At 39.4% G+C, this 24,126-nt stretch overlaps 7 protein-coding genes and 1 non-coding gene across 11 annotated transcripts; 5 read left to right on the plus strand and 3 right to left on the minus strand.

The window, feature by feature from the left end:
- Nucleotides 1–25: 25 nt before the first annotated feature.
- On the plus strand, nt 26–97 carry TRNAE-UUC. The gene has a single exon. It is a non-coding gene; the product is annotated as a tRNA-Glu (tRNA).
- Nucleotides 98–170: 73 nt separating this feature from the next.
- Nucleotides 171–1,276, plus strand: LOC106348687 (40S ribosomal protein S21-2). 2 transcript variants are annotated; one of them, XM_013788477.3, is made up of 4 exons: nt 171–284; nt 533–617; nt 737–869; nt 1,079–1,276. In XM_013788477.3, the coding sequence occupies exons 2-4, from the start codon at nt 568–570 to the stop codon at nt 1,142–1,144; spliced, it is 249 nt and encodes an 82-aa protein (XP_013643931.1). In that variant the 5' UTR covers nt 171–284; nt 533–567; the 3' UTR covers nt 1,145–1,276. The 2 variants fall into 2 exon arrangements, with proteins under 2 accessions (XP_013643931.1, XP_013643933.1); XM_013788479.3 differs by having other exon boundaries at nt 231–284; nt 546–617.
- A 1,372-nt stretch (nt 1,277–2,648) lies between these two features.
- Nucleotides 2,649–7,560, plus strand: LOC106411451 (ATP-dependent DNA helicase Q-like SIM). Of its 3 annotated transcripts, none has more exons than XM_048735187.1 (16): nt 2,649–3,373; nt 3,461–3,680; nt 3,760–3,870; nt 3,966–4,155; nt 4,312–4,618; nt 4,948–5,168; nt 5,409–5,465; nt 5,603–5,683; nt 5,792–5,855; nt 5,940–6,039; nt 6,128–6,211; nt 6,293–6,380; nt 6,466–6,588; nt 6,663–6,755; nt 6,835–7,139; nt 7,254–7,560. In XM_048735187.1, the coding sequence occupies exons 1-15, from the start codon at nt 2,839–2,841 to the stop codon at nt 7,135–7,137; spliced, it is 2,577 nt and encodes an 858-aa protein (XP_048591144.1). In that variant the 5' UTR covers nt 2,649–2,838; the 3' UTR covers nt 7,138–7,139; nt 7,254–7,560. The 3 variants fall into 3 exon arrangements, with proteins under 3 accessions (XP_048591144.1, XP_022543425.2, XP_022543426.2); XM_022687704.2 differs by having other exon boundaries at nt 2,650–3,373; nt 6,835–7,149; nt 7,263–7,560; XM_022687705.2 differs by having other exon boundaries at nt 2,650–3,373; nt 6,472–6,588; nt 6,835–7,149; nt 7,263–7,560.
- Nucleotides 7,561–7,712: 152 nt separating this feature from the next.
- LOC106348683 (probable histone H2A.5) lies at nt 7,713–8,656 on the plus strand. The gene is made up of 2 exons (XM_048735188.1): nt 7,713–8,097; nt 8,194–8,656. Exons 1-2 carry the CDS (start codon nt 7,879–7,881, stop codon nt 8,431–8,433), a joined length of 459 nt encoding a protein of 152 aa, XP_048591145.1. The 5' UTR covers nt 7,713–7,878; the 3' UTR covers nt 8,434–8,656.
- A 256-nt stretch (nt 8,657–8,912) lies between these two features.
- Nucleotides 8,913–11,629, plus strand: LOC106407376 (putative protease Do-like 14). The gene is made up of 11 exons (XM_013848234.3): nt 8,913–8,988; nt 9,083–9,176; nt 9,292–9,372; nt 9,481–9,672; nt 9,778–9,905; nt 10,208–10,419; nt 10,538–10,619; nt 10,722–10,864; nt 10,938–11,058; nt 11,166–11,258; nt 11,334–11,629. Exons 1-11 carry the CDS (start codon nt 8,974–8,976, stop codon nt 11,448–11,450), a joined length of 1,278 nt encoding a protein of 425 aa, XP_013703688.2. The 5' UTR covers nt 8,913–8,973; the 3' UTR covers nt 11,451–11,629.
- On the minus strand, nt 11,594–14,272 carry LOC106407377 (cyclin-H1-1). Its single transcript, XM_048735190.1, has 13 exons — nt 13,995–14,272; nt 13,687–13,737; nt 13,536–13,620; nt 13,335–13,447; nt 13,154–13,227; nt 12,910–13,030; nt 12,738–12,806; nt 12,612–12,653; nt 12,427–12,504; nt 12,262–12,320; nt 12,092–12,176; nt 11,902–11,993; nt 11,594–11,812 (listed from the first exon to the last, which is right to left on the minus strand). Exons 1-13 carry the CDS (start codon nt 14,052–14,054, stop codon nt 11,731–11,733), a joined length of 1,011 nt encoding a protein of 336 aa, XP_048591147.1. The 5' UTR covers nt 14,055–14,272; the 3' UTR covers nt 11,594–11,730.
- A 160-nt stretch (nt 14,273–14,432) lies between these two features.
- On the minus strand, nt 14,433–19,728 carry LOC106407110 (protein ALWAYS EARLY 1). The gene is made up of 18 exons (XM_048735189.1): nt 19,559–19,728; nt 19,127–19,216; nt 18,932–19,030; nt 18,792–18,857; nt 18,601–18,678; nt 18,336–18,510; nt 17,927–18,162; nt 17,607–17,844; nt 17,363–17,434; nt 17,043–17,278; nt 16,551–16,865; nt 16,293–16,471; nt 15,947–16,223; nt 15,688–15,870; nt 15,472–15,585; nt 15,290–15,367; nt 14,898–15,173; nt 14,433–14,766 (listed from the first exon to the last, which is right to left on the minus strand). Exons 2-18 carry the CDS (start codon nt 19,202–19,204, stop codon nt 14,602–14,604), a joined length of 2,865 nt encoding a protein of 954 aa, XP_048591146.1. The 5' UTR covers nt 19,205–19,216; nt 19,559–19,728; the 3' UTR covers nt 14,433–14,601.
- Nucleotides 19,729–20,654: 926 nt separating this feature from the next.
- Nucleotides 20,655–23,807, minus strand: LOC125610020. Its single transcript, XM_048781667.1, has one exon. The coding sequence runs from the start codon at nt 23,805–23,807 to the stop codon at nt 20,655–20,657; it is 3,153 nt and encodes a 1,050-aa protein (XP_048637624.1).
- Between the last annotated feature and the right edge of the window lie 319 nt (nt 23,808–24,126).

Consider the following 24,126-nt stretch of genomic DNA (forward strand, 5'->3'; position numbering starts at 1 on the left):
TGAAATTTACATTGTCATCAACAAATCCGATGTCGTCCAGCGGTTAGGATATCTGGCTTTCACCCAGGAGACCCGGGTTCGATTCCCGGCATCGGAGCTTTTTTTTTCTTCATATGGGCTAAAATATATAGAAACAACCTTGGGCCTTACTGGGCCAAAAGCGAGGACATTTTTTTTGCATGGCCTGTTTTAAAACTTTTAGGGTTTATTCGAAGTATAAACGCCGTGTCTTCTCAGTTGTGTGGCTTCTCTTCCTTTGCCGCACTTGCTTTGCTTCTCCTCAGGTAATAATACTTAACGAACTCTCTTTTGAATCTCCGCTGGATAGCTTCTAGATTCTTTGTATTTGTATTTATCTAGCTGTTAACTTCACTATGACCTTGAACGTTGTCGTTTAATATCTGTTTTCTTACAATGAATTCGTATATTTTCTTGTTCTGAATCGCGTGTACTTGATGCAGTTAACTGTCTAAGTCACTGTTAGAGCTATATTCTAACGTAGTTGTTATGTGTTGTTCTGTTTTTGATATAGTGTTTGAATTTAGATATCGTCTACTTGAATTCAAGATGCAGAACGAAGAGGGTCAGGTCACGGAACTCTACATTCCTAGGAAATGGTAATACAATAATGTTTCCTCTTCTTATTCTGATTCTTTAAATTGATTTGTTATGTAATCTCTCTCATAGGCATCTTTATTGAAAGTTTTTTTTTTAATTTATTTATCTGAAACTACAGCTCTGCTACTAACCGGATGATCACATCAAAGGATCATGCCTCTGTGCAACTCAACATTGGTCATTTAGATGCTGATGGCATCTACACCGGACAATTCACTACCTTGGCTCTCTGCGGTTTTGTTCGTGCCCAGGTTTGTCATAGACTTAGAATCTTGTGTTATCAATTTGTCAATCGTAGTTGGTTTTGTCTTCTTGTGGCTTGAAATAGTATATAAGCTTTTTTAAGTTAATTAGTTTTGTTAGAAGAAGTAGGACTTATCAGTTTGAGCAAACACTGCAACTCTGCTTAATCTTCATTTGATTGAAGTATTGATTCACGACGATGAACTATATATTGCAGGGAGATGCTGACAGCGGGGTGGACAGGCTGTGGCAGAAGAAGAAGGTCGAAGCCAAACAAATCTAAAGAGAGCCTTTTTAAGCTGTCTTTTTGCTTTGTTCTGAATGTTTGTTATTTAATTCAGAAATGATCATCGGACATACTGAAGTAACGATGTTTGCTTGACTCTTGGTTTTAATACTTGTTCTGATTTTCCTATATCTCTTCTTCACAATTTTTCAAACATTCCTCATTTTCGAACAAATCTTTTAAAACGCCGAAGCAGAACCAAGAAATATCTTTTAACTATATGAAATACGTACGGTTGAAAAATATAAATTCACAAAATGAAGACGTCGTTTTGGGAAGGTGAGCTGGCAAATTTGATGCACTTTCGTTCATTGTTGAGTGATTTTATTTGAGACGTTTACGTCTAGGAGTACTTTCCTATTGTTTATTGCATGTTCACATACTTTGTGAATGAGATGTACTTTTTCCATTACTTTAACTTTTTTACTCTCCAAAAAACCCTTTTGATGGACAACTTTTTAACTTTGGTTAAGTTTAAAGAGATTAAGCAACTTTCTTGGAGATTGTCGTTACATGGGCTGGTCCCAATTAAATGGGCAAAAATTAGTAGTACATGAAACAGGCATATTATTTGCTAGCCGTTAGATGAATATATTTTAGGAAAAAATCGGACAGTTCTCGTTGAAAGCAGTACAACGATGCTTTAAGCGGTAAAGTAGGTTTATTATGATCAAAGTCGGTGTGGTCATAGGGATAGGTTTTTGCACATTTTTTGGTTATGGTCAAAGTTGGTGTGGTCACTCCGGCGACTTCTTTGTCTAACAGCACCACCAGTCCAACGATGCTTTAAGCGGTAAAGTAGGTTTATTATGGTCAAAGTTGGTGTGGTCATAGGTATAGGTTTTTGCACTTCTTTGTCTAACAGCACCACCAGTCCAGCTTGACCACGTCTTGTCTCGTCCTCCACCATCAAGCTTTTCTGCTCCTCCTTCACGCTCTGCCACCGGCAACGAGGAGATCAATGATTTGTCACGCCACCACCACCAATTAGTCACGCCATCACCTTCCGTTATAACATCACCATTTTATACATGTACTTCTTCTAACTTCGTATCGACGGAGAATCGGCGAACAAGACGGGATGAAACTAGAGCTGCGGCAAGGAGAGATTAATCAACGACATTTATGGTTTTTTAAAGGATATAGTAATTTGAGATTGTCTGAGAGGATTGTGTTGAGTAATCGGAGATCTGAGAGGATCTCGGCGGGTTAAACCGTCGACGTAGAGATGTGGCGGGGAAGGAAAATCAGCGACAATTAGAGTTGGTGAAAAGCAGGAGACGAGAGAGAGAGAGAGGAGAAAATAAAATTTGGTAAAGAAGTAAATTGGGTTGTGTGTAAAAAATAATAAATTTAACTATGGTAAGAAGAGTTAATTAGAGTAGTCGTGGTTTTAGGGTAGTTCAGTCATTTGAGTACAGTAAAGTACTCCACATGTAGAGAGTATGTCTAGATGATATGGAAGAAGGAAAAAGTATGTGCGAATGTAAAATTTTCATTTTGGCGCCTAGGGTTCTTATTTGCGATTCCATCTTCTCGCTTGCGGATCCCCAGAAACATTTTCCTCCAAGGTGAGTGATCAAGCTTGAAAGCTCTGTATATCTGGCGATTATCATTTCCTTACTGTCTCGAAAAGCCTATACCCATATAAAAAGGACTGTCCTTTAGTCAGACCAGACGGTTTGAACTCCATGGAAGAGCTAGATTCGTCTTCCGATGAGGTTGTGATGAAGCTTGTCGAAATGGGTTTTGCAAAACTGGATGCTTTGGAAGCTGTAAAAGCTGTAGGGAAGTCATGTGGTGACGCTGTTGAGTATCTTCTGAAGAGAACTGGTGGATTCTCTTCTGCTAGTTCACTGTGTTCTGCAAAGAATAATAGTAACAAGACCCTTGGGAAGAGAGCTTTGCCCTCTTCGTTTGCCTCTGGCTCAATGCGACAGTCGAGTTTGTTTGACCATTTTAGATCCGTGGATAAGAACAAGAGGAAATGCGTCAGCTTTGGGACTGCAGTAGTGTCTGATCCTTCAGAAGAGACGATAAAGTCTCCTCCTTTGGTGTTTATTGAGTCAAGTGGTTGCTCAGAGGGTTCATCAACTTGGGAGAAAAGAGTTAACTCTATACTACGAAACCGGTTTGGTATTTCATCACTGAAAATCTTCCAAAGGGAGGCTTTGTCAACGTGGGTTGCTCACAAGGACTGTCTTGTTCTAGCTGCAACAGGATCTGGTATATTCCCTTTTTTTACTCATCGCTGATGCCTTCTTCGTTCCTACATGGAGTCTAATTGTGGTTTCTGTGTGTCTCATCATGCAGGAAAATCTCTTTGCTTTCAGATTCCTGCATTACTGACTGGAAAAGTTGTTGTCGTGATCTCGCCTTTGATAAGCCTGATGCATGATCAATGCCTTAAGCTGTCAACGCACAAAGTCTCTGCTTGTTTTCTTGGTTCAGGCCAACTTGATAATCGTATAGAACAGAAGGCAATGCAGGGACTGTACCAGATCATATACGTTTGCCCTGAGACAGTGATTCGGTACACAGCTCAACTTTCTGCAAATTCTCTATTATTTTTGTATTTGCTTAAAGGATGGATGATTTAAACTTGATCGCAGGCTGATTAAACCACTCCAGAAGCTTGCAAAAACTCATGGAATTGCTCTTTTTGCTATTGATGAAGCTCATTGCGTATCAAAGTGGGGACATGACTTTCGTCCGGACTATAGGTATGTGTTTGAGAGTCTAAAACTTGCAATTGTTATTGCTTTTCTGTGTGTCTTCTTAGTTTTCTAAACAAATCTCCCCGATGCTGGATTTTCAGGAAACTATCTATGTTGCGGGAAAACTTTTGTGTCAGCAGTTTGGCATTCTTGGAGTATGATGTGCCGATAATGGCATTGACTGCAACAGCCACAGCTCACGTACAGGAAGATATTCTTCAGTCACTTCAACTGTCAAAGGAAACGAAAACTGTGCTTACTTCTTTTTTCAGGCCAAATTTACAATTTTCAGTGAGTCTCGATTTCACTTCACATTTATAGAACTCTTTTTGCATCTGTAGACTTTAGGAATAAGATTAGAAAACTAATCTGGAACCTTCTACTTGATTCTGAATGTGGACCATGAGATATAGAGCTTAAAGTTTATATTGTTGCTGTCATTTACAGGTCAAACATAGTAGAACAAAGTCTGCAGCTTCATATGCAAAGGACTTCCAAAACTTGATTGATTTATACTCTGGAAAGAGAAAGGCTACCGGGAAAAAGCTAGCAGTAATCTCACAAGGGTCAGAGGGGCAGAGTGATTTTGGTTATCACGATGCTGAAAACATCCATGAGACAGATAATGATGATGATGATGAAGAGGATCCGGAGAACTCTGTGGCAAAGCAAAACAGTTCAAATGAGAAAGAAATGTCAGAAGAGTATCTGGAAGATGAGACCGACATCTTCCAGAGTGTTGATGATTGGGATGGTATGCTCCTTTTCATATTTTTTGGAAGCAGAGAGTGATCTGAAACTCTTGATTAACAATGAAAATCACTTTGATATTGGTCACTGCATGTAACTAAATTGATAACAGGTAGCGTTAGACTGTTAGTAAAATATATAGGCTTGGCATCTGTCTTAGTTTCGCTTAGTTAAGTTGTCACCTCATCTGCAAGTCAAATTGGTGAAATGGTCACTTATCCAAAGTAAATATGCTGACAACAGAACTAAAGTCGATGTATGATTTATTTTTCTTTTCTTGATGTATCATTGGTGTTGAGGAATGGTGGTTTAGATCAGATTTAATCATTGCAGTTGCTTGTGGCGAGTTCTGTGCAATGTCTCCTTGTGATGTCCTGGATATTCCTGATCCTTCCGGAAAGCAGACACCTGATGAATCTGGGCACAATCATAGTAACAAGACGAAGAATCTTGAAGGACCGACAATTATTTACGTTCCTACAAGAAAGGAGAGTGTAAACATCGCAAAATATCTCTGTGGGATTGGACTGAAGGCTGCAGCTTATAATGCAAAGGTATGGACTGAAAAATCATACTTTTTCTTTAACTTATGAAGCTTCTGACCTGTTTCTTAGGAATGAAAATTGTCAACCTTTATAAAGTTGTTATCAAGTCACACTATATCAACCAAGCAGCTATTATATATTTTTGTTTTGTTTCCAGTTTATGGTGGCAAGATCTTGGATTCTTAATTAAATGCCTTTTGTTTTTAAAATTTATTATGGCTGTTTTTAACAGTTTAGTACATTTCACAGTTGCCTAAAAAACATCTCAGACAAGTTCACCAGGAATTTCACGAAGATAAGCTGCAGGTACTTACATGGAACCATTCTGTTTTTATGTGTAATGACTCAAACTGATGTTATACTCCGTTATCCACTTTGTTTTTCCCGTTACTTTTTCGGAATAATATGTGGAAGATTATTGACGGTATGGTAGTCTTCTTCAGGTTGTTGTTGCCACAATTGCGTTTGGAATGGGAATTGACAAGAAAAATGTCCGCAAAATCATCCATTATGGTTGGCCGCAGGTCTCTCTCAGAGCTCTTTGTATGATTTTAATATTTTAACATTTCCGGACACCAAAATATAAACAAATCTATTTTACTACATCTCATTGAAATAATGAAAAACTGCAGAGCTTGGAAGCATACTACCAAGAAGCTGGTCGAGCTGGAAGAGATGGAGAATTGGCTGAGTGCGGTGAGTTGATCAAATATTGATTTGTTTTTGGTAGTGTAGAGATCATCTTGTCGTCCATGCCTAAAATAATCTGGGATTTTACAGTGCTCTATGCTAATCTATCGAGAGTACCAACACTTTTGCCGAGCCGTAGGAGCAAAGAACAGACAGAACAAGCTTACAAGATGCTATCTGATTGCTTCAGGTCGGTATGCTTAGTCAAATACCTGTGTGTGCATCTTTCATTTTTTCTTTCTGTATTATTTTACATCCATTCTTCTTTTCTTATGCAGATACGGAATGAATACTTCACAGTGTCGAGCGAAAATACTCGTGGAGTACTTTGGGGAGGATTTCACTTCCAAGAAGTGTAACTTGTAAGTCCATATCCTTCTTGTAAAAAACCGTTAAGGTAAAACTAGCGAACTGTCGTAATACCTTTCCAATCTATGAAACAGATGCGATGTTTGCACTAAAGGGCCTCCAGAGCAAGTTAATGTACGAGAGGAAGCTAATCTTTTGTTTCAAGTAATCTCTGCCTTTCACGTACGTCTTTGGAGTAGACTGATGATTCCATTTGGTAATTTAAATGTCTTCTATTATGACCGTTCTTAAGCTGCTAGTGGATTAGCTGCAGGCAGAGAATAGCTCTGAGCATGCATCATATCAAGATTACGGACTCGGCAACAGCAAACAGAAGAAGTTATCTGACAAACCGAATCTTTTCTTCTTCATCAGTAGAATCAGGGAGCAGGTAATCTTGTATTTCAACAAATTACATAGAGCATTATGTTCGTCATGATATTCATTTGATGCCTTCGGTGACAGTCCAAAAAGTTCATGGAGATAGATCGTCTTTGGTGGAAAGGTCTTGCCCGTATCATGGAAGCCGAGGGATACATCAAAGAGATGGACAACAAGGTAGTTACAGTAGTAACAAAAAAGCAACCCCCCTTTCCTTTTTAGTTTCATGATCCTCTCCTTTGGTTTTGTGTTGCAGTCTCGTCGAGTTGAGATAGCTTTTATAGAGCCAACAGAAAAAGGGAAGAGGCAGCTAGATATCGAAGATGAGAAGCCACTCTATGTATACCCAGAAGCAGACATGCTGGTTTCATTGAGACAACGCAGAACATACAGCGGATTCTCATCTTGGGGAAAAGGATGGGCAGATCCAGAGATCAGGCGTCAGCGGTTAGAGACAATGAAACGCCCAAGAGAAAGGAAACCACGAAGAGAACGATCACGACAACAACAACGTCCTTTGAAGTTACAGAAGAATGTTCCATGGAAAAGCAAAGAATAAACCTCTCTCAAAGTAATGAATCCACTTTATATATATACTATTACTCTCTTCTTTATACCAAACCACATTCATATTCATGGGTCTTTACGGAAGCATAATATTCCTTTCTACAATTACTCTTTCAGGGTCGTTCTTCTTTGCTTTCACTCCCATCTTCAGGCAGAGACGTCGAGCCATAGAGAAGCTGAAGCTAGTGAACGAGGCTTTGGTTGCTGCGGAAGAGAACGTGGCGAGGCTTCAAGAGCGCCATGATGTGATTCTCAAAGAGATATGTTCTTATTACCTCGTTAACTCCGAGCTCCAAGAAGCTTTGGTTGCAGCTCGAGCAGATATTGATGTTGCTTCAGGTTTTGTCATAGAGCTTAGAAGATTACAGTTGAATTTATTAAACTCACTTTCTTAATGTAAGTAAGTTAACACGTATTAATGGTGATTGGATTAATTAATTAAAGATAAAGCATGATTAACGTGGGGGGGATGAATCCGACGGCTGAGATTACTCGAGGGTTTTATATCTCTCCTTCCAATCCGGCTCCCCCACGTTTAGTATCCAAAAACGTCGACCGTTGGATCAAACTCAAAGAAATACAATCTGAACGGTTGACTTCATCAACACACGGATCGCCAGCGTGGCAGTAGACGGTGTATATAGACACACACACGTTGTTGGATCATCAAATCGTAAACCGCTACAAAACCGTCAAAAAAGGAAAAGTAATTAGTTTGTTAAGAAGAATCCCGATGGAGTCGTCGTCACCAGCAGCAGCGAAGCCGGCGAGAGGCGCAGGAGGAAGGAAAGGAGGAGATCGGAAGAAGAGTGTTTCCAAGTCGGCCAAGGCTGGTCTTCAGTTCCCCGTCGGTCGTATCTCTCGTTACTTGAAGAAAGGTCGTTACGCGATCAGGTACGGCGCCGGTGCTCCCGTTTACCTCGCCGCCGTTCTCGAGTACCTCGCCGCCGAGGTATGTATTCTTAGATCTCCGTCGATTTTGAGAATGTGCATTCTTAGGGTTTCGAAATTGTGATTTAATCTGTAGATCTAACGAATCTAATCGCAGGTTCTGGAGCTTGCGGGGAACGCAGCGAGGGATAATAAGAAGAACAGGATAAACCCGAGGCATCTCTGCTTGGCGATAAGGAACGATGAGGAATTGGGGAAGTTGCTCCACGGAGTCACAATCGCGAGCGGTGGAGTTCTTCCGAACATCAACCCGGTTCTTCTTCCGAAGAGATCCGCATCTCAAACTGAGAAGCCTGAGAAAGCAGCTAAAGCTGCTAAATCTCCCAAGAAGGCTTAAAAATGATTACTGTTGTTTCCTTTGTTATATCAATCTAGAAGAAGAAGAAGAAGTTGTTTTTTAGGGATTGTGTAGTTTACTTTCTATGTTTACTCTCCGTTTGGTTTGTTTATGGATCTCCAATGGCTGATTATGTGTTTGCGCCATTTTGTAATGAATGAACTAATTTCTGGGTATCTTCTCAGTTTCTCAGTCATCAAATAAATAAAATCTCTTTCTGGAATTCATACTTTCTCATACCCACTCGATCTCAAAGAAAAAGCGTAGAAATTAATGTAGATGTTGACGATAATCCGAAGTAGCAGTAATCAAAGTAGTTTGTACTTTGTTTGTTAATTAAATAAGGTTAGTTTAGTTGGGCAAAGAGGATATAAGTCAGTTTTATGCTCAAAATGGGCTTTAGATGGGCCGGCCCATATTTATTGCTGTTAGGCGTCTGTCTCCTACACGATGATTCTGGAAACCGACGGAGGTTTTTTAACTTGCCTTGGGTGCGTGGGGTTTAGCTGCAATCAAAGTGTGTGAATCTTAGATTTGGCGATGATGAATTTGCTGGTTGAATTCTTCTCTCCGTTAATGATGAACGGCTCGCTCATTTCATTAATTGATTTAAAAATCAATAACTCGTTATCGTTGTTTCTTTTGGCAGAGAAGAGCCGTCTCATCTTCTAAGCGAAGCTCGCTTCTTCGCATCGTCGCTGTTGCTGCCGCTACTTCTGGAGTTGTATATGATACAGATACAGGTAAACCAAGCTCTAACAATTTTTCCTTGATTGTTCATTTGACTTTATTTGCCGCATGGTTAAATACACTGGTGGCAAAATGTGATCCTATCATGGTGTGATCATGTATTTCTAGGAACGAGAATATCAGTGGCTATCCCAGAACCTTTTAAGATCTCACAGAGTTTGATTCATCGCACAGAGCAAAGCTTGTTTGGTTCGTAACGAAAAATCTCATCTCTCTCTCTATCTATGTATGTAATTTTTCAAATATGAAGCTGCTATTTTTTTAGAAATTTATGTTTATTTAATTGTATATATGCAGGAAATTTGGCGGCGTTTTCTGCCAGAGTTAGTCCAAAACCAGAAGCAGCTGCAAGTAATGATGAGAAGAGAGTTCCTGTTGAAGATTCGGATAGTGTGAAACCACCGAGCGGTGGGTTCTTGGGGAGGGATACAATCGCCAATGCGGCTGCAAGAATTGGACCAGCTGTTGTCAATCTTTCTGTTCCTCAAGGTTTCACTTCTTTCTTATAGTTTTGTTTCTGGCTGTAGGATGATTGATTAATTGGGTGTTGTTGTTGGGTTATCTTTTTGATTTTTTTTTTTTTTTTTGTAAAAGGATTTCATGGGATTACTACTGGAAAGAGTATCGGTTCTGGAACGATCATTGACGCTGATGGCACAATATTGACTTGTGCTCACGTTGTAGTCGATTTTCAGAGCATTCGCCAGTCATCTAAAGGAAGGGTAAGTTCTAAACAATGATCAGCTCTCATTATAGTCTGGTTTAGAAAAGAGCATGCAGGACAAGTGAATGAATTAATGTGTATGATCTCTTTACCCTCAGGAAGTTTAGTAAATGTCCAAACTCTTGATTGTTAAACCATGTAGTTTTGGTTCATACCATCATGACAAGGTTCTTAATATGACTTTTGTTTGACTAATATATTGGCTAGTTGTTGGAGCTATAGTACCTAATGATAAGATTTGGTTCTTCCAATACCTGGATGGAACCTATGTAGTGAAACATATGAGGTTTTGGATTACAGGTTGATGTGACACTGCAAGATGGTAGGACGTTTGAAGGTGTGGTGCTGAATGCTGATTTACAGTCTGACATTGCATTAGTGAAGATAAACTCAAAGACTCCATTGCCAACTGCTAAACTTGGTTTCTCGAGTAAGCTTCGTCCAGGGGACTGGGTAATAGCTGTCGGCTGTCCTCTTTCTCTTCAGAATACAATAACCGCCGGTATCGTTAGGTAAATAAACACACACACACACCTGTAACCACGATAATTTTCTTTTCTTCATTTGATAAGTTCTTATCACTACACTGTGTTCTTTACTTGGATTTTTTTTGTTTTTCTTTCGGTGTAGCTGTGTTGATCGCAAAAGCAGTGATTTGGGTTTAAGAGGCACAGGTAGAGAATACCTCCAAACAGACTGTGCCATCAATGCTGTAATAATCCACACCTTTCCTTCTCTATGGCTTGAGAGATCTTGTTAACGTTTGGCTTGCATGCCTTTCGTTTTTATATTCTTATGCTTATTTGTGTGGCAGGGAAACTCAGGCGGGCCTCTTGTGAATTTGGACGGAGAAGTGATCGGTGTTAACATCATGAAAGTCTTAGCTGCAGATGGGCTCGGCTTCTCTGTGCCAATTGATTCAGTCTCCAAAATTATCGAGCATTTCAAGAAAAGCGGGTATGTTAGTAATCAATCTCTATACCTGTTCATTGGCTTGGCTTTGGTTAGTAATAGAAAACTATTGTTGCAGTAGAGTAATTCGTCCATGGATTGGGCTAAAAATGATCGAACTCAACAAAATGATCATTGCTCAGCTTAAAGAACGATACCCGATGTTTCCTGATGTGGAAAAAGGCATTCTTGTCCCTACGGTGAGTAATACCATTCTTTCATAAAGAAGAAGATCCATGTTGTTTGTATTAATCCTAATCAGTTTCACATTTTGCATATTCAACCAATATATTTGCTGTTTCTGCAGGTGATTCCAGGATCACCAGCTGATCGAGCTGGATTCAAACCAGGTGATGTTGTTGTGAGATTTGACGGCAAGCCGGTCGAGACCATCAAAGAGGCATGTATCATCTTATCAATCTACATTCTTCTTAGAATAAAAATTATTCATGTGTGAATGAAGTTTCAATTGCAGTTAATAGAGATAATGGACGATAGAGTTGGGCAGCGGATCCGAGTAGTAGTGGAAAGATCAAGTAAAGAAACGGTCACACTAGAAGTCATTCCTGAGGAGGCTAATCCAGACATGTGAGACTTGCTTTTCAAAACTACTTCAGCTGCAGAATCAAATAGGTAGTTTTGTATTTGAAGGTTCCTTGGCATCTCGGAATATAAACAAAACTTATGACCAAATACTCTGTTTGTCGGATAGAACTTTTGTCTCTGTAACACTAATTTCCAGTTTTAAAAAATATTCAAATTTACTAGTAAGAACAATAACAGAGAAACAAACTGCCAAGGGGATTTCTCACATTCTTTGCGATTAAAATTAACATGCCAACAAAAGAATAGTTAGTGGCAAAACGAGAAACTCAACCTATCGGTGCCTCCTTTGGTATATCACTGGAGCTTCTATGAGACTTGTGCTTCGATCTCTTCTCCCGTTTCTTGCTCCTGAAGAAAATGAATGTAACAGAATAAGCAAAAAAGGCTATGAAAAGTCGTCAGACGAATTAAAAAGCGGACAGAAAGGTTAATAGTACTCGTCATGTGAAGAACTATGTCCTAGACAAGATTTAAGCTTCCGGTTGATATGCTTCATGTCCTTTTCACTTGGGTACTTGTACTTCTTTACCTGCAAAGCATGAGAGTGTGCATATAGTAAACTACCTTTTAGAAAGAAATGATGGTTTCATGGATCTGCGAAAATATTTCTTTAAAGTTAGTGCATACCAAAGATTCGATGTCATCAAGTAATCTAGTGAGCTCTGAAGTCGTGTGCTCAGAGTTCGGTTGAGAAACAATGTTCTCTAGGTACCTGCGCTAAATGCAGTTTAGAACAGAGGCCAAGAGATTGAATATACCTGTACGACGACCATATTGTGGAAAAAGGGAAAAACAACCTATCAAAGTCAACCACTCCGAGAACCCCATTTGCAATACGCAGAGCAGCCAACGCCAACTGAAAAAAAAAACAATGCAGCAATTTGTGATACTTTAATGCGTTTAAGTAGATTATCTTCAACCTAATAACAAAAAAGGCTAAGGGAGACAAAAGAAACTATCACCTGACCAGGAGGAAAGAGGAGTGGAGCATCTGTGAGCATAACTTTATCGGCTTCTCCTGTTGCCGCTTTGAGCAAAATCTGCAAAGGGCTTGACATGTTATGCCAGTATAAGAAAATAACACTTCATTACTTCAGTAAGACCCGCTAAGTGAAAAAAAGACTTGGAGTTATGAAGATAGATCTACCTCCAGCTTCTGGATTTCATCATCTCTAGCTTGAAGAAACTCCTAGAGGATGAAAAGATGATGTCACTTTTGGGGAGACAGCACTAAGGTAGACAAAGATGAAAAGCCTAAACAGTCAAGAGTTACCTCCATGTTACAAATAAAGCCTTCGATTGCACGATACGGTGCATAAACAATCAGATCAAATTCCAGACTCTGCACATAAAGTTAAGCTAGCATGAACAGAAGAACAGAACATCAGGGATAAATAAGCATAGGGAAGTTAGTTGCAACAGATTAATTGACTCATATATCATGCCTGAAGAACAGCCATCTCATACTTGAGAATTACGTGGTGATCTTGTTTAATCCCTTTCCCTATTTCCTCAGCAGATACATGGTTCTCCTCTATTTTACAAGCTGCATACACGCAGGTTAACCTGTTTAATGAAAGGTATCATCAATTAGTCCAACTTACAACATTCAACCAAGGTGTAACTAACTGCCTAAATATATATAGTCAATTTGATTAACATATTTTCAAATGGGGAAGCAAGTGTTACATTATTTCTTTTGGATGATGTTGCATAACAGACCATTGCAGATAAAACCTTTTGAAGTATTGGAGGGCTGTTGCCTGCAAAAATATTAGAAGGAGAAACATGAATTCAGAGAGCTATCAAGATGGGCAAATTTTATTTTTGACTTCATCATGAACTTTCAAATGGAAGAAGAGCAACACACCTGAATCTTGTGAGGAAATTCAAAGGCACTGCACACTTCTTGGACCTTTCCCTCATAAAATGTTCTCATAAACCGTTCTTCATCAACACTCAACGGTTTAAGCTTCTTATCAGCTGAGAGTAAATAACACCAGTTAATATTTGATCAACAAAACCGTAATGAAGAAGATATAGAACCATGTGAGATAAATCTAAAACTTACGTTGATCTCCTGATCCTGCATCACCTTTCTCAGTAGGATAAGTTAGTAATCCACTGGCATCTACTTCAACTTGAGTTGTTCCACACTGAAAAATAAGAATTTGTCATGAATACAGACTAAATTTCCATAACAACACTTAACACACACACACCTTCTCCAGCAATTGCACTGCCCTCTGATTAGCAGCTTTATATCTCTCTGCCTACAGTCACAACAACACTAGAGCTTAGTTGCAATTTTTAGTATATGAAACAGAAGACATACTGAACAATGAACAAATGAACAATGATCAATTTCACTTCCACTTGTTTGTGAAAACTAAATAACCATTAACCCAAATAAAAAAACAACAGAGAATAAAAAAACACAGATGAAGGCAGTCTCTACCTTAAAAGATCAAAAATTTATAAAGCATACGAAACAGATTTGACTAAACGATAGAAAAGGGAAGAAGGATACCAGTTTCTGGGGAGTAAAAATCCACTTGGACCGTTGAGTTGATGTCTGAAAATCCGCCATTACTTGAGGAGGAGCTGCTTAACAGCTCCCACTGATTCAAAAGATACGAAATCGAAAATCTCACTTGTGAATGTTCCAAAGTATCTCTCTTTATCAATACCCAACAAAAAAAAAGTGTCTCTCTTTTATCGAATAGTGTGTTAATGCCGATCAAATTCACACACACTATCGACGGAGGTTCTCCTTCTGTATCAGACAGAACCAGTAGGCAGTAGAGATAAAGCTGAACCACCGTTTCAATTTCAATTTTATGAATCAGACCGAACCGTTTCAGTTTGATTATGATAATATTATTTACAGGCTATTAAGCCCTGAACTGGCCCAATAAATGTTTTTTTTTTCCTTTCTCCAAGCAGAGAAGAGAACAAAACTGAGAAAGACAAAAAAACAAAACAGCTCAATAGTTACATAATCAATCAATGGTAGCCAATCGAGAAGCTGTTCATTTATTAACTAACTTAAACTATACTAACCTATAATCTGCTATCCTTTTTTCAAATGAAGATAGATACACGGTTAATTTTGTAAGGAACTCAAAAAGTTATATTCATGTTTTGACAAGAGCCATGATTTGATTCTTGATCCATCCCATGCAAGTCTGTATTTCTCTGTAGATAGGCATGTTCTGCGGACACCGCGGCTGCAAGCTACTCACTGCTGTCTCCATCACCTGAGCCACGTCCCCTGGTGGGTACTGCTTCTCTGTGCACTTCTGCAGTCATTTATAAAAGTTCAAATCAATACCCCCATTACCCTCTATGTGAGAAATAAACCTCAAAGTTTGTATTCTTGATATACATTAGACTTTTATTTTTGTCCAAGTAAGTTTCCTCTTAATTTTACCTGAATCATGAGCCAAGTTGCAACACAACAGCTGATCAGCTCTGAATCCATTTGCGTTTCGTTTTTCCCTGATCCCATCAATCCTTCAGTAATCGCCTCTCCTGTGTTTGAGGGAGACCGGTTTTGATGATGGTCCAAGCTGCCATTGGCTTGGTCTTGATGCTTCATACCAGATACTATAGAGTTATCTATTGGCTGATGATGTTTGCTGATTGAGTCTAAAGCCTGTTGGACCATCTTCCCCGCGTCTTCGTCATCCTTCACCAAAGATGCAGCCTACAACCCCCACAGTGAAACCAATTTAAACAAAAACATAGACTTGTATCACTTTGAGTTCTCTGTATTCAGAAAAATACAACTAAATTCAATAAACTCAAACACATAACAACTACCTTTATAGCTGCATCCACCATTGCTTGTGCTGTTGACCTTGAACCACTGACAATTCCAAGCATTTCTGGCTCCATTTCCTGAAAACCAGAATCATGACAGGATAAACAAAATGACTACTTTTATACTTTTTAATTTTACCAATCCCAAGGCAGAGTTCATTTGGTTTACCAATAGTCCTTACCTGTGCATCTGAAGTACGCTGCAGCATCAGAGCTCGTTGAATTTCATCTCTTCTTTCTTTGCGATTGGCTGTGTTATACGTTTGATCAGTAGTGACTCGCCTGTCTCTATCATCCTGTAGAGACTTATTGAATTATGAACAGAGTTTACCAAAAGAGTACTGAACCAAAAAAGAAAGATCAAAGCTTTAACAGACCAGTCAAACGTCATTATTTACCTCTTTCTCAGTAGGACTCATAGAAAAGTCGACATTTTCAAGCTCGGAAGGAGTGAACAGAAAAGATGCATCAGGGTGTTTGGTAAGCTGTGCTTCTTTGCATACTGACAAACAGTTATCCATTTGCCTCCTTAGACCGTCAGGCATGTATTCTAACGGATTTAAAGGCATGCAATCAATGTCCTGTAATAAAAAAAGGATTTGTTAAATCTTCTGACATAAGATTAAAGTATATAAAATATTATAGATTGAGATTTACCATAACCACGTCGACTCCCAACTCATCAAACAGAACGTTGTACTTGTTATGATCAAAAGTAAGAATCTTGCCATCACGAATCTCCCGTGTTTTTGGATGGATGGCAATGACTCTATTCCCAACTGATAAAGGCTGGGCCAAATCTGTATGAAGCACTTCTGTAGCACCTGCACGTAGCTCTGTGTATTGCTTTCTCACAGATTCACGATACTGTTCGAGTTTATCCCGCTCTTCATGTACGAATCTCTCAGAGAATCTCCGAGGTCTACCAAGAGAACTGAACATTTACAGAGAATGAGTAACCTTTTCAAATGTTTATATATATATAAGGGAAACTGTTACAAACCTTTTAATGACGCTCCATTCAAGACGAGTAAGTCTTGGAACGTGACCAAGGCCCACGTGATTCAGATAATCAACGAACTCCATCTTTGCAAACCACGGATAGTCGATGGCACTATAGAACCATTCGAATATGCACCTTCGACGTACCAATGGATGTGATAGACAAGTCGAAACCTTGTCCTGTAAAATGGAATAAAAGCAAATAAGTTAACAGGTTTTTAATGCGTCCTAAGAGAAAAATGAAGTTAGAGACTCCCACCTTTAGTAGCTCATGTTCTGGATCTATTTCGTAACTATGCGACTTGTTGTGAGTGGTTTCAGAAGATTTAGTTCTTTCTTGTAAACTTTTCTTCAAACTAATCTTACGCCTGTTTGGTGGTTTCTGCGGCAAGCTCGCTGGACCCGAACCTGAAACTTGTGTAGCTGACACTGCTTCATTTGGTCTTGTTATTTTCTTATCACTAGTTGAACAAGATTCTTCCGATGTCTTTGCTGTTTTCTGCTGCTTTGCTGGACCTTGACCAGCACGTCTGGGGTTGAGCGGAGTCTTTGAATTATCATCTTCAGCCGATTCCTGCAATGCAATAAACAAAGCATAAGTGTTTTTGATGAAAATACTTTGTCAATGATCCTACAATTGCATTGTGGACAACCAACCACAGATCACACAGAGTAAGATTAATTTCAAGCAAAAAACTACCAAATAGGAGAGAAGCGGGTTTTGCATATATATATATAGATAAGCAAATACCTTATCATGTAGAGGTTTACGTTTTCTTCTTGAAGTGTCAAGTTCCCCTATGGGAACAGCATTACCATCAACGAGTTCCTGCGCAGACTTCGGTTTTCTATTATCAGCAGCTGAAGTTACATGTAGGACACTATGGTCTTCTCGTCCTGCTTGTTTTGCTTTTTCTCTGTTATGGCTACTGGATACGGTTTCCCGAGTGTTAGCTACTCTTTCTTCTTTCAACTCCGCAGATGATTCTGGATCCAAACACAAAACATTAGATATAAATAAAGAGAGGTAAAATGTTAAAGCTGCAGGTTTTAAAAGTATTCGATCCTCACCTGATTCCATCAAACCACCCGGAGTCAGTAAAGCTGACAAGTCAGCCAATGCATGCAGAGCTTCTAATCCATCTACATATAAAAAATGAAGGCCTTTAGGTTAGGAAGACAATGTGGTATAGTAATAATCGAAATTTCACATCTATGACAAAACTATAAAAAGGGACTATTATTGGACCTATGGTTTTACTTCCATAAAATAGTTTCTTATTAGCTTTTTTTGGCTATCTAGTGAAAATATTACCTCTTGGGGCGTTGCATGCTTCTCCGCTATCATCAGAAGTATCTCCTTCTGCTTCTACAGTTCTGACATATTTCTCCTTCCGAGGAACCTCCGCGTTACCAACCCCTTCTATATCCATCAACAAGGCACCATCTCTATCTGGAGATCTCTTAATGTGCCTCCTATCTCGGCTTATTCTCACCACATTCCTAGACATGGAGCTAGCTTGGTGCTTGGATTGAGCTTCCTTAGCTTGTGACTGGCAAAACCCAAAGAGTAGAATCGTTATTGTAAATGAATCATGATAATAAACCTTAAAAAATCTAGAGATATAGAGATACCATTTTCACATTTGGCGTGGTGTCTGGTCTTCTATATGGAGACCCTCCAACCCTTGTCGATGCATTTGCCAATGCTAATGCTAGTATATCATCATCATCATCATCATCAGCATCAGCCTCAAGTTGTTTCTTGGCTCTTTTATTTGGTGGCGTTGAACCTTGTGTATCATCCCTCTGGTCTGCACTTGGTACAAGAAACCGAGGTGTACGTTTACCAGTGGCACGTCGCTCCCTTCCTGCATAACGTAACGGTAATAAATTATTATACATTCTTGAACATATTCATTTTACATGTATTATCCACAGATAGCTACTCTATAAATATTTGATTAAGGCTATAAATATACCCTATAATTCCACAGAATTAAGCCATAAATTTCAGGAAACTGATTTGCGCGATTAATTGTACCATAAACTTGTGTCAGCTTCAAAACTGAGAGGCATCCTTCCGTTGATGCAATTGAATGTGGTGAGATAACTTCTTCTCGAACATCACTAGGCGGAACTTTAGCACGTTTGCGCTTCTGATATTTCCTCGATACTCCAGAAGCACCGTGGCCTTCTCCTTCACTTTCGCTCTCCTCCTACAAAAATGCATGTACACAACTTTACTAAACAGACAATGTGAACCCATTTCTAAGGTGTTGCAGCCGTAATAAAACAAATGGACTCACTATGACGCTGTAATGGTCAGTCATCATTGCAATGAGACCAGCTACAGACGCAGTTCCCTCGGGCAGGGACAAATATGCCTGAAAAAAAGAAAAAGGCAAAATCAAATGTAAGAAGGCATTCATTATTCACCTAATTTCGTTTTAAGGTTAGAAGTAAGCTTAGAGAAAGTGAGATATTCTTGTACTCATACCCGATTCATAGAAAAAAGGGCTTCCACCATATCAGCAGACCGGTTACTCCGCACTGAAGCAGCTACCTAAGCAGCAACGAAGTAGTGTTAAGAGACTTTGAAGTAATACAAAAGTAGAGAAAGGAACCATACTGTGTTACCTTTTTCCAGTCTCTGCCGTGCTTCCGATAGGCATCATAGAAACGCTCAAGCTCACCTTTCGTCCACTGAGGTCCCAACTTGTCAGTCAACTTCTTCTTCTAAAAATTTGAAAACCCATAGTAAAAAAAAAAAAGAGAGAAAGTTAAGCCTTTTAATAAGATATAAGATTAGGTCAATGCGGAGAAAAAACTCACACGTTGCTTGACTTTGTCTATATCTGGAGAGGAGGAGGCTTCTTTGGTGACGCGCTTGTTCACACTCCTCGGCGCCATATCCTCTTCTCCCTTCAACCAAATTCCACTGAAAGAAGATCAGTATATCGATTGCGAGTTAGAAAGACAACGCCTTTACTTACAATTTGAGGATCGAAATCAACTTTAAGGAATTCAAAAGAGAACAAGACCCAGATTCGGATTGAAATTTCGAAAAAAAACGCACGAAGAAACATGAATCATAATTTCAAATCCAAGTTTCCGATAAAATTTGTAATTCGAAAGTAATCCAACTTCGAAATCGAAATAAAGCAGACTCAATCCCCAAATCAAGTAATCCAAAGTTCGAAAAATACCCAATTAGTTCTGCTTAAAACCCCTCTAAGAACCCTAGATCAGAACAGATCCACTCACCCGAGTAACGCAGCTCACAGAGAATCTGCGTTGAATCACACAGAGTAGAACTCTGATGAGAGAAAAGCTTTTGAGAAGCTTCTTGGAGAGATCGGTGAGAAATTTCGAAAGAGGTTTTTTAAAAGAGAGAGAGAGATTGAAAAAGAAAAAAAGATTATTTGGGAGATGAAGAGAGAGAGAGAGAGGAGAGGGGAGAGAGGCGTTGCCGCGAAACTTGAATAAAAGGACGACGACTCCAGAGTTGAGAGAGAGAGCCAATAGGCATCCTCCTTTTCATATCTACAGCGTCTGATCTTAAGCGTCCACGTGGCTTCTCGGGATATGCACCGTTAGATGTTCTTGATTTTCACTTAGGGTTTGTAGTAACGGCAACATGCGATCATATTTGAAAATACCCGTATGAAAAATGGAAAATCTTATTGCGTATATTTCCTGCTATTCTTTTTTTTTGTCAGCTCTCGTACTTTCTTTAATAATATTTTATATGTAAATATTTTAAATTTATTTATCACAATAATTTTAAATCAAATGTGATGCAAATAGTAAGAGTTTTATTATGGAAAGATATTGTAAACTATTTAAAAACTGTAAAAGAAAAAAATAGCTAAATATTTTAATAAATTTAATGATTTTTAATATATTAATTAATTTAATTTGATTCCAAAGTCACATTTTTTAACTTAGAAACGAGAAAGACACGTTTCATTAAAAATAAACTAGAAAGACACATTGTTATCTGTCAAAGAAACAATTGCAACCAATACATTACTTAAATAAAATTTGTAAATTAATATAAAACTATTTTATGTTGTTTTTTCAAACAAAAACTCATAATATTATATACATTATGAGTTTTTGTGACAAAAAAAAATATATACATTATGAGTTTTTATTGATTATCGTCATGTGTTGATCTGAACATTTTGATTGACTATCATTATTAGCTGTGGTTAAATATCAATATTCTCTTCTTTTTTTTTAACGTCTGAATCGATTGATTGATAAACAGAAGTGGCTGCAACGCCCAACAACATCAAACCTTGACAATCAAGGTACTAAAAGAATAGAAAGAAAACGACAACATTCTAAATAAAAATCAAACGTCGCTTCTGATTGTTTCTCTAGCGATCCGATCATGAAGCCAGGAAGGTCCTCCCAAGGCTAGATATGATTGAAATCTTCCATCTCTAAGCACACTCTTCGCAATGTCTCTAGCGATTCTGTTGGTTAAGATCTTTTCCTCGTCAAAGTCTAAACTGTCAAACTCTTCCTTGAGGTTTCTGATTTTTTCCAACAAAATTCTGTATCTAGGCCATTGTTGAGGCTTCTTCAGAGCTTCTATTACTTCATGATAATCCACAACAACTGTTACTCTCGATACTCCAAGGTCCCGTAAGCTAGATAAAGACCATAACACGCATCGGAGCTCCGCCACGAAACGATTAGGTGCGTGAGTTATCGCATCACGAGCGTGGTATAAGACATTACCCCTCTGATCTCTTGCAATCCAAGCCACACCACTGTGAAGGTGAGCATTCCTCCAGTTAGCATGAATGTTACACTTTATTCCTCCATCCTCAGGCGGCCTCCATATATTATCACTCTCCAGTCTCGTGTTCGTATCAGTACGAGTGGGCTGGACCTTGTTTAGCTCGAACCATTGCTCCACTTCTTCAAACATGACTCGTAAGAGTCTCTCTAGTGATTCCTGGATGTGAGCATAGATAACAGAGTTCCTGTTTTTCCAGATTAACCATAGCACCCATGGGATGGAGCGTCGTACAGCCTCTGTCTTGCTCAAGTCCTGCATTGCATCAAAAACATAAGCCACATTCTCTTCCAGGGAGTGTTGTAAAACTCCTGCAGGCAATGCTACGCCCACGTCTGCCCAAATTTGAGAAGCCGTCGTACATTGAAATAAAACATGGTTTATAGTTTCTGCTCCATTATTGCAGAGTCTACAAGACGGATCAACTCCCAACCCTCTGGAGTTTAGCCTATCCGCAACAGCCACAGCCCCTGATATAACCCTCCATAGGAACATTCTGATTTTTGGTAATGTGGGGATTTTCCAGACACGTTTCTTCAACTCAATCCGAGTGAGTTCTTGTGGAGAGATCTGGCCTGCTGTCTCCACTTTTCCTTGCACTATCAAGTCGTATCCTGTTTTGACTGTGTACGCACCATGTTGCGAGTAAGCCCAAACAAAGATGTCATTAACGTCACCTGGCATTATTTGTCTGATACGGACCACTTCATTGGGAGGAAAAAGTTCTGTCAGCGTCTCAATATTCCAGTTCCGTGTGTTATCAAGTAATGCGTCCACCTTAAGATTAATGTCTATGAAGCTGTCATTAACGTCACCTGGCATTATTTGTCTGATACGGACCACTTCATTGGGAGGAAAAAGTTCTGTCAGCGTCTCAATATTCCAGTTCCGTGTGTCATCAAGTAATGCGTCCACCTTAAGATTAATGTCTATGAAGGTCTGTCTGTTAACTGGACGGCGAGGCATCCCATCCATAATCCATTTATCACCCCACACCAGCGTAGATCTTCCATTCCCAATGGATTTTGTGAGCCCCTTAAGCAATAGTTCCCGACCAAAAATGATACTCCTCCAAGCATACGATGGCCTATACCCTTTGCCACATTCCAAGAACTCTTTATTAGCATAGTACCGCCCTTTGTAGACTTGTGCTAGTAGGCTTTGTGGATCGCTTAGTAGTTTCCAAGCTTGCTTGGCCAACAAGGCTTGATTAAAATCTTCAATATCGCGAAAACCGAGCCCTCCTAACTCCTTCGGCTTGCATAAATCTGGCCAAGCTATCCAGTGTATCTTTCTCTTATCATTGCACTCGTTCCACCAAAACGCAGCCATGGCGCTCATTATCTTTTGATAATGATGTTTCGTTAGACGGAAGCATGACATAGCATAGACAGGTAAGGCCATAGCAATAGATTTAAGGAGAACCTCCTTTAGGGAAAGCGTTTTGGCATACCATCCACTAAATCTTTTGCCAAGTTTCTCGCCTATAAAGGCTAAAAGCTTCTGTTTTGATCCACTGAAGCATTCTGGTAGACCCAAATAAGTACCAGCTCCACCCTCATTCTCTATCTCCAGCAGTTCCGCAATTAGTCGTTTCATAACAGGGTCGATATCAGCTCCAAACGTCACCGATGACTTAAGAAAATTGATTTCTTGTCCTGACGCTTTACCATAGAGCTCTAGGCAGTGCAGAAAGTTGGAGCAGTCTGACAGTGTTGCTTTGCATAGGAAGAGACTGTCATCAGCAAACAGTAAATGCTGGATAGAAGGGCATCTTTGTGTTAGTCTCATTCCTGTGATATTACCTTGAAGCTCAGCTCTGTTCATCACATGTACCAATGCCTCTGCACAAAATATGAAGAGGAAAGGTGACAATGGATCCCCTTGACGGATGCCACGTTCTGGTGTGATTCTTCCATACGTTTGGCCATTGAGAAGTATGGTATAAGAAACCGATCGAATACAAAGCATGATCCACTGAATCCATCTCTCCGCAAACCCCATTCTCTGAAACAGTACTTCCAGGAAGCTCCATTCCACTCTGTCATAAGCCTTCGACATGTCAGTTTTGATAGCAATGAAGTCACCTTTGCAGTTTGGATTGGTTTTGAAACCATGTATCATTTCATGCGTTATCAGTAGGTTATCTGATATCAATCTCCCAGCTACAAAGGCACCTTGTGTAGGCGATACCAGAGAAGGCAATATCTCTTTTAACCTTGCACATAAGATGTTAGATATAATCTTATACGATACTGCACACAAGCTGATCGGCCTCAGGTCTGACATGTATACTGGGTTTGGTTTCTTCGGGAGTAGACATAGCTGAGTGAAGTTCCAGTCCTGCGGAATGATTCCATCTGTGAAAATTTTTTGAACTTCTATGATAACCTGCGGACCCGTGATAGACCAAAAGTTTTGAAAGAAATGCCCCGTTATGCCATCTGCTCCAGGAGAGCTATCACTTTTGATTGCTTTCACAGCTCTTTTTATCTTTGCATCAGTGACAAGTTTTGTCAACTTTGAGTTCATCTGTTCTGTCACCTTTGGAGCGAAATCTTGCAGAAGCTCAGACGCATCAGAGGGCTGGGAGGTGGAGAAAAGTTCTGTGAAGTATTGTATAGCAATCTCTCCTTTAGCCTCCTCTGAGGTATGTTCCACACCACCAGGATCAGTGAGGCTTGTGATGAAGTTCTTCATCTTTCTAGTTCTCTCCCAACCATGGAAGATTTTTGTGTTCTTGTCTCCTGCTTGATATTTTTACTCTTGAGCTTCCAGTATTCTTCTTCCTCCTGAAACAGCTTCGCTAGCTCCAATTTCAGGTACACAATCCTGTGCATCGTAGGATATGACTTCTTCTCTTCTTCCTCAAGTTCCATTCTAAACCTCCTGATCATCTTCTTGGAGTTACTAGCCTCATTACGTTTCCATTTAGAAAGAGCCTTACGACATGAAATAATGCAGTCTGAGACTGTGTTGACGCTGCCATGATGGGGCGTGTTCCAGCTTTGTCGTACTA

This window comes from Brassica napus, chromosome A6, assembly GCF_020379485.1.
Source record: "Brassica napus cultivar Da-Ae chromosome A6, Da-Ae, whole genome shotgun sequence".
In the NCBI taxonomy this organism is placed as follows: Eukaryota; Viridiplantae; Streptophyta; class Magnoliopsida; order Brassicales; family Brassicaceae; genus Brassica; species Brassica napus.

Excerpts from the sequence above, each read along its gene's own strand:
- LOC106407110 (XM_048735189.1), bottom strand. The coding sequence starts at position 19,204 with ATGGCGCCGAGGAGTGTGAACAAGCGCGTCACCAAAGAAGCCTCCTCC. Across the intron at positions 17,845-17,926 it reads CCACGCCAAATGTGAAAATG|TCACAAGCTAAGGAAGCTCA; the intron begins GTATCTCTATAT and ends GGGTTTTGCCAG. Across the intron at positions 17,435-17,606 it reads AGCATGCAACGCCCCAAGAG|ATGGATTAGAAGCTCTGCAT; the intron begins GTAATATTTTCA and ends TTTTATATGTAG.
- LOC106348687 (XM_013788477.3), top strand. The coding sequence starts at position 568 with ATGCAGAACGAAGAGGGTCAGGTCACGGAACTCTACATTCCTAGGAAA. Across the intron at positions 618-736 it reads CTCTACATTCCTAGGAAATG|CTCTGCTACTAACCGGATGA; the intron begins GTAATACAATAA and ends CTGAAACTACAG. Across the intron at positions 870-1,078 it reads GCGGTTTTGTTCGTGCCCAG|GGAGATGCTGACAGCGGGGT; the intron begins GTTTGTCATAGA and ends TATATATTGCAG.
- LOC106411451 (XM_048735187.1), top strand. The coding sequence starts at position 2,839 with ATGGAAGAGCTAGATTCGTCTTCCGATGAGGTTGTGATGAAGCTTGTC. Across the intron at positions 4,156-4,311 it reads GGCCAAATTTACAATTTTCA|GTCAAACATAGTAGAACAAA; the intron begins GTGAGTCTCGAT and ends TGTCATTTACAG. Across the intron at positions 5,856-5,939 it reads TGGAGAATTGGCTGAGTGCG|TGCTCTATGCTAATCTATCG; the intron begins GTGAGTTGATCA and ends GGGATTTTACAG.
- LOC106348683 (XM_048735188.1), top strand. The coding sequence starts at position 7,879 with ATGGAGTCGTCGTCACCAGCAGCAGCGAAGCCGGCGAGAGGCGCAGGA. Across the intron at positions 8,098-8,193 it reads TCGAGTACCTCGCCGCCGAG|GTTCTGGAGCTTGCGGGGAA; the intron begins GTATGTATTCTT and ends ATCTAATCGCAG.
- LOC106407377 (XM_048735190.1), bottom strand. The coding sequence starts at position 14,054 with ATGGCGGATTTTCAGACATCAACTCAACGGTCCAAGTGGATTTTTACT. Across the intron at positions 13,228-13,334 it reads AATTTCCTCACAAGATTCAG|GCAACAGCCCTCCAATACTT; the intron begins GTGTGTTGCTCT and ends ATATTTTTGCAG. Across the intron at positions 12,807-12,909 it reads ATGAGATGGCTGTTCTTCAG|AGTCTGGAATTTGATCTGAT; the intron begins GCATGATATATG and ends CTTTATGTGCAG.
- LOC125610020 (XM_048781667.1), bottom strand. The coding sequence starts at position 23,807 with ATGAAGAACTTCATCACAAGCCTCACTGATCCTGGTGGTGTGGAACAT.
- LOC106407376 (XM_013848234.3), top strand. Across the intron at positions 9,177-9,291 it reads TGTATATGATACAGATACAG|GAACGAGAATATCAGTGGCT; the intron begins GTAAACCAAGCT and ends ATGTATTTCTAG. Across the intron at positions 9,673-9,777 it reads CAATCTTTCTGTTCCTCAAG|GATTTCATGGGATTACTACT; the intron begins GTTTCACTTCTT and ends TTTTTGTAAAAG.